The sequence below is a fragment of the Pan paniscus genome, chromosome 7 (assembly GCF_029289425.2).
Source record: "Pan paniscus chromosome 7, NHGRI_mPanPan1-v2.0_pri, whole genome shotgun sequence".
Taxonomy (NCBI): Eukaryota; Metazoa; Chordata; class Mammalia; order Primates; family Hominidae; genus Pan; species Pan paniscus.
In genome coordinates, this window is record NC_073256.2 from 16,848,830 (window position 1) to 16,868,390 (window position 19,561).

Sequence of the window (19,561 nt, forward strand, 5' to 3'; positions counted from 1 at the left end):
CTGAGCACCCTCCTTACCCCGCTCTGCAAGAGAGGCTGATAAACATCAGATGGGGAACAGATACGGATGGTCCTGGTGGGGGGCTTCCCAGAGGAGCAGTGGGTCCCCGGGGCTGGGTTGGGCGGTGGGTGTGCTGGACTGGCTATGCGCGCAGAAACAAGGTGGCATCTGACTTCACAGGTCCTGCCTACGACTTGACGTTCTGTGAGGTCAGGGACACATCCTTGGTCATGCTGTGGAAGGCCCCTGTGTACTCCGGCAGCAGCCCTGTTTCTGGATATTTCGTGGACTTCAGGGAGGAGGATGCTGGAGAGTGGATCACTGTCAATCAGACGACAACGGCCAACCGTTATTTAAAGGTAAGTCTTGGCCGGCTGTGGTGGCTCATGCCTGTAATCCCAGCACTTTGGGAGGTAAAGGCGGGCCAATCACTTGGGGTCAGGAGTTCGAAACCAGCCTGGCCAACATGGAGAAGCCCCGTCTCTACTAAAAATACAAAAAAATTAGCCGGGCATGGCACCGTGGCAGGCACCTGTAATCCCAGCTACTCGGGAAGCTGAGTTAGGAGAATCGCTTGAACCCTGGAGGCGGAGGTTGCAGTGAGCTGAGACTGAGTCACCGCACTCCAGCCTGGGTGACAGAGCGAGACTCTGTCTCAAAAACAAAACACACACACAAAAATAAAACAAACTAACAACAAAAAATAAAGGTAAGTCTTTCGTCTTGGCGTTTCCCTCTGTGTGAAAGTGCTGTTGATCTCTGCGCAAGCCAGAACCGAGCCCCGAGGTGAACCTGTTCAGATGACCGGGGCGTGGCTGCTGAGGATGCAGCCGCCATGCGCGTCGTGGGGCCCAGCAGATGACAGAACAGTGCCTTGAGGATGCAGCGCCCTCCTTCCATTAACACCAACATGCTGTTCGCTCCTGGGGAACTGCGCAGACACGCCTGTTTTCTTCCACATTGCAGTCTAATAGCTGTTAATTGTCTGTTCATGGGCTATGTCTGTGTGCTTTCCAAAGGGATGGTGCATATTGTATTATGTCCTTCCACTTCACGCCGGGCATTTAATTTACTTAATTCATGTGATCGCTAAAGTCCATTTGATAAGCACCACACACAGATATACACATGGTTTTCATACATGGAGCAAAACTATCATGTGTCACTTCCTCCAGCCTCTCTTTCTCCAAATGTTTCTGTTTTTAGCACTTGCGGTTCCTCAGTGACTGGGTCAGGTGTGAGGACTGAGCCCCAGGAGGCCTACATGCTCCAGCTGAGTTGCCAACTGCCTTAACCCAGACGTTTTCTTCTCTGGGTGCTGGGCTCTGTGGTGGGGTGGGCCTGCGTCCTTCCCTAAAGCACAGCCACATCTGGGTCCGGCACCTGAGCACAGGCTGAGAGGGCCTTCCACGGGTGACACCTTCTGGAAACCCTTTGATGACAGGAAACAGCCAGTTTCTTTAGAATGAATGAGTCAGCTTCTAAGAATCAGCTACATAAATCAACTAGAAGCTTAGTAAATATATATAGATGTTTATCCAAGCAGGTTTTAATAAGAAAAACCCATGTATGTACAAGTAGAGATGGATTTAATTCTGATGCCCCAATGATGACTTTACACAGTTAAATATCACACTTAAAATAGTATTTGGTTCCACAGAATTATGTTAAATATAAACACCAGATTATAAACTAGTCAGTATGATTTTACTTCTGCTTTAAAATGTGCAGAGATAAAAAAATGAAAGAGGTTCTATCAGATTGGGAGCGAATGCGTTTATTCCTCCAAAGTCACATTCTGCACCGCTGTGAATCTCCTCTTCCCTCCTTTTCTAACTCATTAAGTCTCATTTTCCTAACTGGAAAAATAAGCTATTTTTGAAAAGGCCCTATTCACAATAAAATGTGAAAAACTCCACAGTCATCTTTATTTTACCTCCACACATCTGGTGTTTCCTCTGTTGTTTCAAGGTCTCTGACCTGCAGCAAGGTAAGACCTATGTCTTCAGGGTCCGGGCAGTCAATGCAAATGGCGTGGGGAAGCCCTCAGACACATCGGAGCCCGTGCTGGTAGAGGCGAGACCAGGTAAGGCTTACAACAAAAACTACAGAACAGCAATGATGTGGGGGGAGAGTGTGCATGTATTATGGATGTATGGATGAGGGTGTGTGGATAAATGAGTGGGAGAGTGAACATGTATTATGTGTGTATGTGTGGATGGGTCTGTAGATAAATGAATGGGAGAGTGTGCATGTGTTACGTGTACATGTATGTATGGGTATGTGGATAAATGTATGGGAGAGTGTGCATGGATTATGTGTTTATGCATGGGTGTCTGAATAAATGAGTGGGAGAGTGTGCATGGATTATGTGTGGATGTGTGGATGGGTGTATGGATAAATGCATGTATTATGTGTTCATTTATGGGTGGGTGTGTGTGTAAATGAATGGGAGATTGCGCATGTATTGTGTGTATGGATGGATGGGTGTGTGGATAAATGAATGGGAGAGCGTGCATGTGTTATGTGTTTATGTGTATGTATGTATAGGTATATGGATAAATGAGTGGGAGAGTGCGCATGTATTATGTGTATATGTGTATGTATGTATAGGGATATGGATAAATGAGTGGGAGAGAGTGCATGTGTTATGTGTACATGTGTACGTATGGATGGGTGTATGGATAAATGAGTGGGAGAGTGTGCATGTATTATGTGTATATGTGTATATATGGGTATATGGATAAGTGAGAGAGAGTGTGCATGTGTTATGTGTATATGTGTATGTATGTATGGGTATATGGATAAATGAGTGGGAGAGTGTGCATGTATTATGTGTATATGTGTATGTATGTATGGGTAAATGGATAAATGAGTGGGAGAGTGTACATATATTATGTGTATATGTGTATGTATGGATGGGTATATGGATAAATGAGTGGGAGAGTGTGCATGTGTTATGTGTGCATGTATGGATGGGTGTATGGATAAATGAACGGATGTCTTGTCGTTATTTTAAAAAGATTTGGATGGCAAATGAAGTATGCAATTAAATCTCTGCCTGTGCACTAATGGCCCTGGATGAGAAGGAGAGCACTTTGGGTCATCTTCACGGTTGGCAGGGATTGTTCTTCGAATCGTCAAGCCACGTGCAGGAAGGAGGGCATTTTAAAAATATTACTGCTGGATTTTTATCAGAAAATTTTAAAAGCTGTTGGTAATTTTCTTGATTTCAACGAATAAAACTTCCCTGGAGTCAACCTAAAAAGGGCAAATACTTCTGAAGGCAGGACACACACTCATAGGATACACAGTCTATTTTGTGTTGCTGTAACAGAACACCCAGGCTGGGTAATTGTTTTTAAAAGTTTATTGGGGCGTGGGTGTGGTGGCTCACGCCTGTAATCCCAGCACTTTGGGAAGCCGAGGCGGGCGGATCACGAGGTCAGGAGATCGAGACCATCCTGGCTAACACGGTGAAACCCTGTCTCTACTAAAAAATACAAAAAGAATTAGCTGGGCATGGTGGTGGGCGCCTGTAGTCCCAGCTACTCAGGAGGCGGAGGCAGGAGAATGTGGTGAACCTGGGAGGCGGAGGTTGCAGTGAGCCGAGATCGCGCCACTGCACTCTAGCCTGGGCAACGGAGCGAGACTCCATTTAAAAAAAAAAAGAAAAAAAAAGTTTATTTGGCTTATGTTTCTGGAGGCGGGAAGTCTAAGAAGCACAGTGCCGGGATCTGCTGTGGTGGCTCCAGCAGCTCTGGTGGCTCCAGTGAGGGCCTCCCGCTGCCCCACACCATGGTAGAGAACTGGGCATGTGCGGAAACGGACCCAGCATGGGAGGCAGCCTTGCTGTATAACATTTACTCTACTGGAACTAGTCCATTCCAGTTTAACCAACCAGCAGCCGTGGTTATTAGCAAGAATCTACCCAGTCTTTCCAGAAAGACATGAGTCTATCTTAACCACCTAATCACCTCTTTTAAAAAGAATTTTTATTATTCTGTTTTTTATAGAGACAGGATCTCACTATGTTGCCCAGGCTGGTCTTGAACTCCTGAGCTCAAGCGATCCTCTGACCTCGGCCTCCCAAAGTGCTGGGATTACAGGCATGAGTGCTGTCCCCAGTCATTAATCACTTCTTAAAGCCTCCACCTCCCAACACCATTGCACTGGCTTTTACATTTCAGTGTGAGTTTTGAGGGGATCATCCACATCCAAACCACAGCCCCAGAGTGTGACCTGAGTGTCAGGAAGCAGTGCAGCCTCAGACTGTAAAGATCCTGATGGCTCTCTGCGGTGGCCTCTTCATCTCACCCTGCCACCTGGCTTTCCTTGCATCTGTGTCTTCTTCATAACCCGAGAGCACTGACACTTCATGGCCTCAGTTCCACTCACCAGCAGAGGCTGAGATGTGTCTTCGTCCAATTCCTAATTCCTAAGACATAGATTCTGCCTTGCACACGGCCAGATGTTCACCTGGGTCAAAAAGTAGCAAATAAACCACAAACAACCCCTACTCCCAAACAAGACAAGGCAAGGCCCCATGGAGAAGGCAGAGCTGTGTGAATGGGGAGCTCCATGGTGGGCACATGGCTGCTGGGCTTCCCCTGAGGGTCAGAGAAGGAGATTCCAGAGAGAACAGGATCTTCAGGGCCTGGAGAGGCAGCCCTGAGAGGTTTTCTGTAGTTGTATGAGATGCAGGGAAGGATGTGTGCAGAAATATGATAAATTAAAAAAAATTAGCAACAACAAAACAACCAAGCCCCTCCAGATCCTCCCTAAGGTGTTTTCTCTCTCACGATTCTCTGATCAGTCCTGGGTCATTAAATGCAACTGATGATTTGGTGTAAGATGAGGTCTCTGCTTTGGGTACCCCCTCGGCATTAGTCCGTTCTCACGCTGGTATGAAGAAATATCTGAGACTGGGTGACTTATAAAGAAAAGAGGTTTAATTGACTGACAGTTCCTCGTGGCTGGGGAGGCCTCAGGAAACTTATAGTCATGGCAGAAGGCACTTCTTCACAGGGCGGCAGGACAGAGTGAGTGCCAGCAGGGGAAATGCCAGGTGCTTCTAAAACCATCAGATCTCATGAGACTCAGTCACTATCATGAGGACAGCATGGGGGAAACCACCCCCATGATCCAATCACCTCACTCCCTCGACACTTGGGGATTACAATTTGAGATGAGATTTGGGTGTGGACACAGAGCCAAACCATATCACCCTCTCCCAAAAGAGAGTTGAAAGAACACCGTGTCCCTAAGTTGCTCACCTCATACTCTTCTTATGCAGGCACCAAGGAAATCAGTGCTGGTGTCGATGAACAAGGCAACATCTACCTGGGCTTTGACTGCCAGGAAATGACAGACGCGTCTCAGTTCACCTGGTGTAAATCCTACGAGGAGATTTCAGATGATGAGAGGTTTAAAATCGAAACCGTGGGGGATCAGTAAGTCAGGCCTGGAAGTTGGATACTGGAAACTTTTAGAAGTTCCTGCAAACAGAAATGATCGACATTCACCTACTCTTTTTCCTTTTAGCTCCAAGCTGTACTTAAAGAATCCGGATAAGGAGGATTTAGGGACTTACTCCGTGTCTGTAAGTGATACAGACGGAGTGTCCTCCAGTTTTGTTCTGGACCCAGAAGGTAATATTTATATGGCAGAACCTTGCCTATTTTGGTTTTATCACACTTTCAAAGATTGACACCAACATAGAAAAGACTTACTTGCTTAGAAAAAAGACGTATGTTTGCAGGAGGCTGGCGGTGGGGGCTATGTATATAAGCCAAAACTTGCTTTAGAAATTAAACAAACTCTAAAGTTTATACTGTTTCCACCAAGTAGTCTCTGGTCCTGATATATTGCTTGTATAGCCTTCAATTTGTACTTTTAAAGTTGAGTCTTAGCCACATTTTAATAGTTTGGTATGCAGAGGGTAACATATTAACTAAGAAATCCATGAAATTAATGAGAGACCTACGGGTGGAAGAGTCTTCCCTTCCTTCCAACACTGAGAAATCGGATGATCAAAGAAAAATTTTTTTATGCATGTAAAATAATTTTAACTGATAAAGTGAAAATCTGCTTCTGTGTTACACATGGAAGACAGCAGAGAGAAGTGAGAAAAGTCTGTTTTCTCACTTGGTGAGAATCAAGGGGAAAAACAATAGTTTTCTTAGGTAGGTTCACAGGTCTGAGTTCACCAGGCACACAGTCTCAGGCAGGCAGGGCTGATTTTTTTAAACTGCCTGGCATCATGTGTATTTGTGTGGCCCCTCATCTACCCCACCCACAGGACAGCGTCAGCCTTAGACATTTTTAAACGAAGGGGCAGTGGTGCAGCGTGAACTCGTAGGGCTGGATGGTATCCTCAGATCTCTGGGTTTCTTTGGGTCTTTAAGGCATTTGAATTTCCAAAAGTTTTCTATTAAAGTGCTCTCCAGGGATGGCATAAATGATCTCCAGGGGGGTCCTAAGGTTTACAAGCAGATCCTTTAGTTATCAATCACTGTCCTGGTTGATATCATGCAGAGGCTGTGATCTGAGAACATCCGACCCAGGATCGGTGCTGTGGGCTGGGCAGGAGGATGGGCAGGTACCCACGGAGGGGGCAGCCAGAATCACACTCTCGGCTTCTCGAGTGTGCAGGTCTGGCTCAATGTTGGTGAAATTCGGGAAAACTCATGCACATTTAACAAGACACAGCCAGACAAATGAGGAGGCCGCACTGTCTCGCCTTTCTGGGGTCCTCAGTTCACCACTCACAGGCAGGGCAGGGAAGGACCCAAAATCCATTTGCATGCTTTTAAAGCAGCCTCTGTTGGCCCTGCCTCCAGGGTCTTGACACAGTTTTGTACCTTCACGACATCCTGAAGGTCTTCTGAAAAGCTGTGCATTCCTCTGCACCATTTCAAAGTTTCCATCTTAATTTTAACTTTTTTAAATACTTGCAAAAGAAAAAATTCCACCTTCTCTTATATTGTGTATAGACTTCAAATATATTTGAGGTAAAACTTTGCAGTTGAAGATTTAGTTCATTCCATGTATGGAAATTCCTACCAGAAGGTTGAACTGGGAAAGCCAGTCCTCCCTGTGAAACCAGTTGCCAATGTGAATTTACTTTTGGTCAGAAAAATCTAACTTCATTTTTCCATTTTGAATAGACATGTTCTTGAAGGCCTTGGAGACCACCATCTTCTTTCTGATTCTAATTTTAAGAAGGAAGGAGAGAAAATGAAGCGGCTTAGAGCCCAGATTTTCTTACCTTGCTCTTGGGACTTTCTCAGGAATGCAAAATGCAGTGTATTTTGTTTATTTATTTATTTTTTGTTTTCTTTCTTCTTTCCTTTTTTTTTAAATTCATGGTAATACATTATAGTGATGAAATGAGTGGTGTGTATATCTTTCTTTAATGAGATTGAAGAAGGACACCTTGAGAGGGGAAGGAAAGTCACAGGCCAGAAGCACGTTCTCAGCCAGTCCAATCAATTTTAAGAAAGAGCTCACATTAAGTGCAAGGATCTGGAAAAGACTCCCTTTAACCTTTCGTCTTCCAAGTCTTCCTATATTCCAGGGATATACCTAGCCCTGCCCCCAATTCCTTTGTCCCCATGACTGTGCCCTGCCTTGTCCCCAGCTGCCCCTGTACTAGGTGGGTTCTTTAAATGGTGAAGGTTAAAGCTATCCTCTATGTCCCTCAGACTTGTAGTTTAAATTCCTTTCGTGTCCTCCAATTAAATCCTGGGGGTTTCCAGTCTTGCTCGTGTGTCGCCTTGCTGTTGTCTACAAACTTCTCTATGTGCAGGTCCAGATGAATTGAAATACTTTTTCTTCGTTTTAGAGCTCGAGCGTTTGATGGCATTGAGCAATGAAATAAAGAACCCCAGTAAGTAAGCCTCCAGCCCTTCCCCTCTGCTTGCAGCCGCTGGCTGGAGGGCCGTGTTCATTAATGCATGAGCTCTTGGAAGAACAGCTTTGGGGAAAGGATGGCCTGATTTCCTGATCCCAGCTTACAGGATTGAAACCTATTGATTTAAAACAAATATTAGCTTATATTATAGCTTGTTGAAACTTGCATTGCGTACACAGTGATTAGAATTTTGGGTTTAGTATAGCTGTTGCTAATCCAAGTGAGATCCAAGATTTCATTTCCTATCAAGTGAAATCTTCTGTTATTGAATTGCATTAAATATAGAAAGAATCCAGGCATCTTTACTTATCGAACACATTTGGAAAGCTAACTGAAAACTCACGTGGCATGAGGCTTTAGAGGCAACAAAAGGCCAACTCAAGTTTTATTTTATATTTTTAGCTTCCATAATCTAATACTCCAGGGTTTCACATTCTCAAAAATTTAATAACTAGGATTGATATTTCCCTACAATTTGCATGTATTCTTCCTCACAAGGATTCATGCATTATTGACTTGCGATTTCTTTTCTTCCTGTAGCAATTCCTCTGAAATCGGAATTAGCTTATGAGATTTTTGATAAGGGGCGGGTTCGCTTCTGGCTCCAGGCTGAGCACTTATCACCAGATGCCAGCTACCGATTTATTATTAACGACAGAGAAGTCTCTGACAGCGAGGTGAGTTCCTGTGTGAGTGATCTCTGGCTTTGCAGGGAGTCCACTTTTGTTGTGGTAGGTCAGTTACTGAATATCAACACTCTCTGTCTGTTTCCATCCTTTTCTGAGCCTTAAAGATTGGGGCGTGGAAGGTTGACAAGATGAATGGAGATGGTTGATTCTTACAATGTTCAAAGGTTTGGTCTGGGTTACAGGAGACATCAGGAGTCTTTAAAATCTGAGCCTGTTGGAATTAAAAATGACTTTGAGCTTGTTTTTCGTGAAGAGGTTTAGGTCAGGTGGGGGAAAATATCCTTGATGAATCAGTTCACTTATTCTTGATAATGGTTTTAAAGGTATCTATTTTTTGCTGTATTGTGAGAGAGGCCTCCCTGCATTCTCCCCCCACCAACAGCTTCCCATGGAAGGCATCCGTGGGGAATAAGTTTCTGTGGCTTCTCTGCCTGTTTGGGCAGCAATCTTGGTGTGGCAGACTGATGTGACAGTGTGGCTGTCAAGAGTGATGTTCTGGCCAGGCACGGCAGCTCTCACCTGTAATCTCGGCACTTTGGGAGGCCGAGATGGGGGGATTGCTTGATCCCAGGAGTTCAAGACCAGCCTGGGCAACATAAGGAGATCCCATCTCTACAAAAACTTAAGAAATTAGTTGGGCATGGTGGTGCTCACCTGTAGTCCCAGCTACTTAGGAGGCTGATGTGGGAGGATCACTGGAGCCTGAGAGGTCTGAGCTGCAGTGAGTTATGATTGAACTACTGCACTGTAGCCTGGGAGACAGCAAGGCTCTGTCTCAAAACAACAACAACAAAAAAGGCACATGCTCTGTCACGGTCCAGACACCGCCTCGGTTCTGCTTTCGATTGTATAAAATGAATCTTAACAATTATGTCAGGTACTCCTTATTTGTCTGGAGAATATTTGAGAAGCCAGTGGTTGTGTTTCAATAAATTTCCTCTTTTCTAATTGCAGCATGCCTGGGACCCGGTTAAAGAACAGCCCTATTTCATGGGGACTTTATTGTTCAGTGGTGGCTTGGGGCTCTCTCAGAGCCCCCATCTTTACTGCTTCTGCCTTTTTCCCTTAATGCCCAGTGTAAAGTGTGGTTGGCAACCTTAGCTGTGTACTAAGTCCTCAGTGTTGATTGGTTTGTTCATTACACAAGTTTTAGGGGAAATGTGGGATGCAGGAGCCTCTCATGCTCCCGGGCAGCCCACCTACCATATTTCTAAGCTGGACCCCTCATTGCAGTCCAGCCTTTGTGTCTGATGGGCATTTAGCAGGACTCAGTTAGATGAATGTTGATCAGACAGAAGTCTTGCATGGTAAGGATAACAGAATTTTCTTCTCCAGTCAGTCTTTCCCATGAGAATCATGACACACTTTAAGACTCATTCCTACGTGGGAGAGTCGGCTAGAAAGTAGAAAACGTCTAGCTTCTTTTGGGCTGCAAAAAAGCCAGTGGTATAACTATTGCCTATGGGAGACTTACTGTCTGATCCAGGTAATTGGAGAAATCTTCTCTGAGCAGAGACCATGCTATGAAGTGAAATGGAATTTAGGGGAATTGCACTTTATTTGCGGGATATCTTTTGATGAGCACTTCCTGCCTGCTGTATAGAGCTTGCTTTCAGGATGGGTGCCCTGGCTCCATGGCTAATCTTTTGGAATATGGCTGTACTATTTCACTTCTTTAATTAGCAATGCACAGGTGACTTTTACATTTGAAGATTGATGCTATTTTGTGGAAGACATATAAAAGCCTGTATTTATGGCACTCATAAAATCATTCAACTTCATCTTGCCGCATGATGGCATTAGCAAGAAGCCTAATTATTTCCTAAAACCTGTCCAGACATTGCAGCACAGCAGCTAAGAAAATGGAAAAAGCTGCTATATTGCTAAGAATCTACTCAGTGAGAATCATACCTTTTTCTTACTCAGAGCCAGTAAAAGTAAGTTCCTATCATTCATTCTCTACTCATAGATGTTTGAGGTGAGGATAATGTCATACAAATAAGGACAGTGCATTTATCTGATCAACCTGAAGTTTACTCTTGGTATTCGGAAGTAAACACTCCACTCTGTAAAGAAACCCAAGGTCCACGGGACGGTGTATCCACTGGAATCTCAGGTCCCTCTCCTGCTCATGGTACCTCCAAGAGCGACGTCATTCTCCAGGGACGGGGACAAAGTTGTTGTGCTTCCTGCAGTTGAGCCATTTCTGAAAATAATCTCCCTCCCTCAAAAACAGTCTGAGGTCATGCCTTCTCATTCATTTCTGTCACTTTCTATCATTGTAGATGTACCAATTTCCTGTGCCAGTTTTCTATGTAGAAAAAGTCTCAGTGACACAAGTATACATTGTGTGATCTACATCTCTGATATCATATTGGAATTTCTAATTGCGAAGGTGATTTTTTTGTTTATGGGAAATCAAAACCTGGGGTAGAAGTGGAGCAGACTTTATTCACACGTAATCCCTGAATGTCAGATTCGATGAAACAAAAATTGCAGCATCCCCGGGAGCTGTTGGGAGCTTGGGCGGTCCTCTTCCTTTCCCAGTGGACGGCAGCACCTACCCTGTACCTCACCTGTTGAATATCCACTTGGCCAATACACCAGCAGGGACAGAACAGTCAGATGTGAAGTTGCCCTTACAGAGACTGTCACGGAGTCAAAGAAATACACCTTCAATTAGAGGAGGACAGAGAAGAAAGACAGAACCCAGGTTATATTAAAACAGTACAGTAAACACTCTCAGAATTCAGAGAAGGCAGAGAGTTGAAGAGGCTGAAGTAGTCAGGAAGGATTTCAAGGGTAGAGGGTTATTGAAATGGGTGTTAAGGAGTTAGAAATCGTGGGTCGGGGGGTGGGGGTCAGGGATGGGAGGGAGAGAATGAGACATTCCAAGCCGCTCTAGTGCACAGAGAGTGGGGAATGATCAGGGAATAGCGACACAGGGAAGTGGAGGGGTGGGCTCAACGGAGGGGGCTGTTTGCCTGAGTGATCTTAGGAAATAGTGTTGGGGAATAGGAATGGGGTCGGAAGATACAGACTTTGAATGAGAGGCAGAAGAACTTAGAAACAATGCTGAAGAAAATGAACACAGAGAGAGAAACTGAACCAAGTGGCCAGTTTGCTAATATTCGTCTTCTAAAGCCTCTCCGGTGGCACTGGCATTCGCAATATCAAAACAGAAATGTAAACTCAGAGAGAAAGAAGAACGTGTGAAAATAAATGCACGTGATTTATCAGAAGAAGGTTGCTGATTTTCTGGCTAAACTTACGTTGTCACCTGCAGATAGAAATTCTCTGTAGTATTGCTGCTAAGGCAAGGGCTGTGAGAGGACTCTGGTTCCCAGGGCTGATGGAGTCTCCTCCCGCTACGCCTGCCTCATTTGCCGAGCACCACAGGTTATTAGTTTTTTGTTTTGCTCATGTGGCCCCAAGAGCCTCCTTGGGTCCTGGGTAAGATCATTATTCAGGCTGGAAAGCCGTTGCCCCAATTCCAGGTGAGATCGATCCGACAGGTAGATGCAGATCTGGAGAAAATATTGACAGCAGCTGAGACTACCCTATTGGTAACACTGGGCACGAGGAAGCCGAGGCCGGGCATCCACACTCCCGTGATTCTACGGTGGCATGGCTGGGGCGATTCCCGCGTTGGACATTGGATGCCCTCGATGCCATCCTGCCTTGCATTACTGCTGCATTTAGGATGAGTCACACACTGGGATGTGGTCCTTCTACCGTCAAGACCCTGCTTAATGTCAGACACTGTATCATCCCGGTGGAGTACAACGCAATCCACTAGCAGCCATAACACCTTTCGGTATCTGTTAGCACATCCCAAAGGCTGAGTGAGCAGAGGTGTGGGGAAGGTGAGCTGGGAGCAGGTGAAGGCCTTGGGAGGTCTCTACCCCAGATGCTGCCTGGGGTGGGGCTTCTGTGCCCAGGGTGTGGCTGCACCAAGGCAGGGAGGTCAAAGAGGGTGGTGCAGGGGGTTAGCTGTTGAAGGAAGAGAGGTGACAGGTGCAGCCAGGGATGGAGGAAGGACGGACTGGGACAGGTTCATAGTTTCAGCCGATGACTGATCTGGAGGGGAAGGTCTCAGTTGATCAAGAAGGCTTCTCAGTTCTGCACTGGGAAGCATGCTCCGGTCCTGACCATGTCCGCGGGCTCTCACCTAGAAGCATAATTATCTTCCAAAATTGCTGTGTCACTTAGTAGTGTCAGAGACCACAGCCACCTCAATGCCACAGATGGCAGGGTGAGCTAAGCCCCCTCCAGCTGACTTTCTCATCAGAACCTTGTTGGACGTGTGTTTGGTGTTTCTCACTGCCAGGCATGATGCTGGGCACAGCGTGAGGCTGCAGGGATGAGTAAGGCCATGCCTGCTCTCAGGGGCTCATTGTCTGGTGAGACAGACAGATGGCAGGTGGATAGGTAGGGTGGGGAGGTTGCTCCCAAGGGCAGGGTGCTACTGGGGGAAGGGAGGCAGAGCTGTGGAAACCCCATAAAACACCAAGCCTCACCCCGGGGCATCAGGGAAGTCTCCCTTGGAGCCAGTCACAAGGGCTGCATTCGGTTGAGGTGGCCACGGCAAGGGTGGGCAGAAGCTGCACTGTTGCAGAGAGGCCTGCAAGCTCAGAACTTTGGGGCATGGCCCTCAGGGAACTCCAAGGCATGAAATGTATCCCTGCATTCATCACCAAAGCAGCAGAGAGGCAGGTAGTCCAGGCTTCTGTGGACTGTTCCTGTGATACAGTGTAACCTAGAAATCATGAAGTGATGCAATGTAGTGTTCTCAGACCAACCAACAGCCTCCCAGTCTTTCTACTATCTTAGCAACAAGACAGCTGCACTGCAGGCAGGGAGGGGGAACTATGTGGGCAAATGTTTGTGGTTTGGTTGTATGCGTTATATATGACAAAATTTCTTCTTTCCCCCTTTTTTTTAGACAGAGTCTCACTCTGTTGCCCAGGCTGGAGTGCAGTGACTGTGATCTCGGTTCACTGCAACCTCTGCCTCCTGAGTTCAAGCTCATGCCTCAGCCTTCTGAGTAGCTGGGATTACAGGCGTGCGCCACCACACCTGGCTAATTCTTGTATTTTTAGTAGAGTTGGGGTTTCACCATGTTGGCCAAGCTGGTCTCGAACTCCCCACCTCAGGTGATCTGCCCACCTTGGCCTCCCAAAGTGCTGGGATTACAGGTGTGAGCCACTGCACCCAGCCTAACAAAATTTCTTTTTTCTTTTTATTTTTTTGAGACAGGGTCTTTCTCTGTTGCCCAAGCGATCCTCCTGCCTCAGCCTTCCCTGTAGCTGGGACCACAGGGATGTGACAAATTTATATACTGCTACACAGGAAAACTCGTTTTCAGAATTACAAGGAAGAGATGGTCTAATATATTAAGAACATATATTGGCAAAGACCAATACCATATGAAATTGGTTTGAAACACTTCTAAAAATTACACAGGCTGATTGATGTTTTGAAAGGTTTCATTAGAATTAGAGTTATTTAAGTGAAAAAGTGAAATTTAAGTATTAATATTAATTTATAACTTTAATAATTATCAAGAAGCACAAAAAGGTAAAAATATCAAGCCCCCAATTAAGGCAACCAGCAAAAAAAACAAAAAACAAACAAACAAAACATAAAAAAGAGAAATAAGCATTAATAAAGATGGGGAAAATGGTTTTAGTGAAGTTAAAAAGTTAATAAATAATCATCACAAAATCAGAGGGAAACAAAAGATCAAATTTGCTCAATTCATCTGTGTGTTAGAGAAACACTTGTTCTTTGACTTGTAGGATTACCTAAATAAAACACATTCATATGTATCTGTGCATGTACTGTAGAATAAAATGAAACATTTAAAAAATAAAAGCGATCAAAAAAGTCAACACCTGTTGGAGGTCCATTTATCCTTTCCTCACCTGAAACCCCTGCACCCTGATGGACCACAGCAGGCTGGGGCTTGTGGGTGCTGTGTCCCGGGAGCTGAAGATGACAGTGGCTGTGGAGATTGCCTGTTGTTGCTATCCATGTGGGATTTTTGTCATCAGCTGGTGATCGTTATCATTCATATCAATTGCGTATCATTTTATTTTCTCCTGTGAATTTTATCTGCTTCACGTTAGTAACTCATTCTTGGGTAGGTGTGGAGTCTCTGCCTAGAAGGTCCCTGGTTTGGACTCTCAGATCTCCTCACACAGCCAGGCTTTGTCACTGAGTGACAGCTCATACCCACTGTTTGATCCTTGTTCACCCAGAGGTTTCCTTGATAAAATTTCATTTTGGTTTCTTCCTGTCATAATCCCTTGAGATCTCATGGCTGATGCAATTGTTAAATGTTGCAAGGGAAAACTAGGAGAGATTTCCTTGTATAATTCTCCATTTCCCTTGTTTTGCTTGCAGATACACAGAATTAAATGTGACAAAGCTACTGGCATTATTGAGATGGTGATGGATCGATTTAGTATTGAAAATGAGGGGACCTACACTGTGCAGATTCATGATGGGAAAGCCAAAAGTCAGTCTTCTCTAGTTCTTATTGGAGATGGTATGCTATATCGAATATTTCCACATGTCCATACAAGATAATTCAAATGAAATTCTTTTGACTGGAGAGAAGCAAACATGTTTCATATATTTTTTTTAAATATTGAATTTAGCATTCAAGACTGTGCTGGAAGAGGCTGAGTTTCAAAGGAAAGAATTTCTCAGGAAACAAGGTGAGTTTCCTCACTCTGACCGGCTCCCCTGCCCCTAGCATAAGGCAAAGATGATTGGAGTATTTGTCAGAAGCAGATCTTATATGATCCCAAGCGACCCTAAAGGCTGTTTTAAATGATTAAGAGGTTAGACTTACCAACTGCATAGGAAAGGAACCTGCTTTATAGCAGGGGAGTGAAGAGGAAAGCGTGCCTCTAGCTTTAATGTCCAAACGGAGTCCAGCAATTTTAATGAAAAGAATAAAGAATGGGGGTAGAGGAGGTGGTGGCTTCATTTGGCTTTGAAATGTAGAGAAGGCAGTAGAGGCTATTCCTATCACCAGGAAATTGCTCATTCTACTTAAGATTGTGGGAGCTGTTAAACTTTCTAACTACAAACAATATGTTTTAAATAGATTGCTTTTACAAATACATGTTAACTAGATACAAAGGAAAATGGATACACTTAAGATTCTCAAACATACCCCAAGGGTTTATTCAAAGAATTTTTTTTCTTTTTTGAGATGGAGTCTTGCTCTGTTGCCCAGGCTGGAGTGCGGTGATGCCATCTTGGCTCACTGCAAGCTCCGCCTCCCGGGTTCACGCCGTTCTCCTGCCTCAGCCTCCCGAATAGCTGGGACTACAGGCGCCCGCCACTATGCCCGGTTAATTTTTTCTGTATTTTTAGTAGAGACGGGGTTTCACCGTGTTAACCAGGATGGTCTCGTTCTCCTGACCTCGTGATCCGCCCGCCTTGGCCTCCCAAAGTGCTGGGATTACAGGGGTGATCCACTGCGCCCAGCCTCAAAAAACATTTTTATATGTGGGATTTCTGTACTTCTTGAGAAAAATTAGAATATGAATTATGAAACATAAAATCAAAACATTCATTTTTATTATTTTTCATTGTTTTTATTTCTAATAGTCACAAATATTTTACTTATTTCTACATTATGAACATTTTTGGGCCAACTTTGTAGGATGTATTTATGTATATGAAAGAAGTGAACACATACTTTCCAAATCTGCTTTGTATTTTTGCATTGAATGGCAAAAGGGTATTAGTGTATGACTTATTCCTACATGTATTTTAACTAAAAATGATTAACATTTTTAAAAAACATATATAAACCTGTCTTTGATCTTGAATGCTATCTAAAGAAAATGTGTTTTACAAAATTGCTATGTCAAACTGTTGTTTCTTTATCTCATATCTATTCTCTTATTTAAAGGTATTATTTACCATGTTGTCGAATGTTCAGTTAGACATATACTTTGGGAAACAAAATATAATTATTTCAATAGCCTCCTTTCTGAAGAGCAATAGATATGAGATGTCAGTAAGAAGGAGCCATCAGACGTACGCTCCTACCAGGAAGCACAGATTCCAGTGGAGAATCAGTGTTAACACGTGTTGACATCCCAGGCCTGAAAACTATCTCAGTTTCATCCTCCACAGCTATTGTCTTCTGCCAAAAATGCATTACATAAATATATATAATACCTTCTTATGTATTATATATACACACCATGCGTATATGTGTAGGTATATATATATAATAGCTATATATTTATTTGTTTACTTTTTCCTTTTTTATATGTTGTCTTCCCTTTTTTCCTCCTTAGGCCCTCATTTTGCTGAGTACTTGCACTGGGATGTCACCGAAGAATGTGAAGTTCGACTTGTTTGCAAGGTGAGAAACCCGGTTCTAACAGGAAAACAATAAATCTCATTCTGGTTCCTATCAGAGAGGCCTTTCAGGGAGCAGCTGTGGCCAGATCTGTGATGCTGGTGAGGAAACGTGTGGTGCCTGTGTAGCTGCGGATGGGCGGAGTGGCTTTTGGGTCCTGTGGACTTTTTAATGCTTGGACTTCAGTGCTTATCTTTTCTTCTTCACGAAAAGATTACAGTGTAGTGGGATGCAATGGAAGGTTGGATTATAAAAATTTTACTTAAACGATTATTGAGTTTATGAGAAAGCGTGCCCTGGTGAAATACACCTAGAAGTGCTGCTCATACGAGTTCATCAGGAAGGGAAAGGCATGCTTTGGAGACAAGATACTTCTTTCAGTTTCGTTTAACAATGTAGTAATGAAATATGTTTTATTACTAAATATAAAAATCTGTTTTTTAAGCAGCAAATCTTCAATTTAATAACTGCCTACTATTTGACTGTCTCAGGATGAGGGGATGGGGGAAAAAGATCAGTAATGCATTGTTTTTACTCCCAAATTAGTTTCTTATTGTCTACTGGATAAGAGAGAAAAGTAAACAGATAGTTTCAATAAAGAGATGATTCCTGAGCTGCGTGTGCGAAGGGGACTAAGAATTATGCAGGCCAGTGAGTGGGAAAAGATGGTTCTAGGAAGATCCAGCAGCAGGGAGGGACAGAGAAGCTGAACTGTGCACTTAAAAATAAAAACAATAAAAAACCCAAGGCTGGTGGGCAAGTGGGGCATTCCCCTGCAGGACCCAGAGGCTGGCCATGGACTGAGAGGGTACAGAGCACCTGAGAGCTGTTAGTGCAGTGACACGGGCTGCTGGTTGACAAGGAAGGCTGGAGGTGGCAGGGCTGGAGGACGACGCTTCAGTAGCCTGCTGAGAGATGGTAACTCCAGCAGGGCAGTTTCATATCCACAGAGAGAAGGAGATTTAGGATACACATCCAGCAGTTAAAACCAGCAGGGGCTGGCAAGTAGCTGGGTGTGGGTGAGAGGGAAGTGTACTGGAGGACCGAGTGGGTGTGATATTTCTTGAGATCAGCACTGTACGGGGAGGGCCAAGTTTTAGGGTTTTGAGAATACATTCAATTTCACAAAGATTCAGTTATATCCGTGGAATGGTCAGTAAGGCATAACCGGCTCACGACAGGACATGTGAACCTGGCAGCAATGGGAAAGTCAACTGGAGCATGTGGATTCATGAGATATCGTGTGTGGATTCATGAGGTATTGGGAATGCTTGGCTGTGGACATGACGCAAGTGGGTCAAGCTGCCAAAGGACAGCCTTTAGAGACAGGAACATCACGAACAATTGGGGCATTCTGGAAAATTCAGATTGTCAGAGGAGAAGAGGAGACCAGCTCCGGGATTATTAAGCAGAAACCCTCAGAGAGTTCAGAGGGAAAGCAAGTGACTTGGTGGCCGCTGGCAGGGAGGGACTTTGGAGTGAAGCGCTGCGTGGCCGGGTGAGGAGGGGCGGCTGGAGGCAGCGCTGCATGGCCGGCTGAGCAGGGACAGCTGGAGGCAGCACGGGCTGGGTGCTGGGCTTTCCAACCCCACTCCCTGGCAAGGCGGGGTCTCTACGTGGTGGGCTGAGGAGATGGGACACAAGGGGGGATACGAGCAGGAGCCCGCTGCCCTCTGAGGTGCTCAGCTGGCAGTGAGGGAGAGAGAGGGGAGTCAGGGTGGCTTTGTCTTTCTTTCTGGATGGAGACACTCAATCCTATTTATAGGCAGAGGGGTCAGTGGAAGAGGAGTCACAGGTGAAGGAAGGGGAGCGCATGGGGACACAGGAGGGGCAGTGCTGGCCTGGAGGGAGATGAGACCAGGAGGTCAGCACAGCCATGCAAGGGGCTGCTTGGCCCCCAGGGCAGCTCCCTGTGAAGGACAATGAGGGGGCGGGGGGGATGCCAAAAACCAGGGCAGAGCAAGCGGCGGATCCATCAGTGCAGCCCGTTGGTTTCACGCTCTTTCCAGTGAAGGGTTGGAGGGTGTTGAAGATGAGGAAGGTAGCCCACAGTTGGGGGAGTGGCAGGAGTGGGCTGTGATTGCCACTGAAGGAGGCAAGACAGCAGCTCCTTATTAAGAATGGAAATCAATGTTGAGTGCATCAACGTGGAGATAGCTCGTAGTGGCCCACATAGGGGTGTTGGGATTGATTTTTCCAGACGTGGCCAGTGACCTGGTGTGAGTCAGGGGACAGACTCATGATTGGGGTCTTGCTGGATGGAAGTTGCAAGAAGGGAAGATGGAATAGGAACTTTGGGTCTTGCTTAACTGTCGTTAGTTGGTCAACCAGCTGTCTAAGTTGAGCAGGAAAGTGAGGCCAGGCGGGATAAATGGAGAGGAGGCAGGGCTAAGCCTTGGTGATCTCCACTTGGCCACCTCGGTGGGGACACTGGGGTGTGAGCTTGTTGATGAGCCTAAGTGTCAGGTGGGGACCTGCCGTGAAGAGCAAGTGCGTGCCTGTGGAGCGGAGGTCTGCAGTGCACTCGGGACTGGACCTGGGCAAGGGGATTTGCAGGAGGAT

At 45.2% G+C, this 19,561-nt stretch overlaps 1 protein-coding gene across 4 annotated transcripts in view; it reads left to right on the forward strand.

Annotated features, from left to right (window-relative positions):
* Positions 1–19,561, forward strand: part of MYOM2 (myomesin 2) — a 178,365-nt gene that overhangs the window by 133,089 nt on the left and 25,715 nt on the right. For all 4 annotated transcript variants that reach the window (XM_063606634.1, XM_008959672.6, XM_034965559.3 and 1 more), the window contains 9 exons: positions 181–359; positions 1,972–2,086; positions 5,297–5,453; positions 5,545–5,651; positions 7,847–7,891; positions 8,456–8,592; positions 15,013–15,157; positions 15,270–15,329; positions 16,935–17,002. In XM_063606634.1, the coding sequence (XP_063462704.1) occupies positions 181–359; positions 1,972–2,086; positions 5,297–5,453; positions 5,545–5,651; positions 7,847–7,891; positions 8,456–8,592; positions 15,013–15,157; positions 15,270–15,329; positions 16,935–17,002 (1,013 nt within the window). The remainder of the gene's footprint in view (positions 1–180; positions 360–1,971; positions 2,087–5,296; positions 5,454–5,544; positions 5,652–7,846; positions 7,892–8,455; positions 8,593–15,012; positions 15,158–15,269; positions 15,330–16,934; positions 17,003–19,561) is intronic.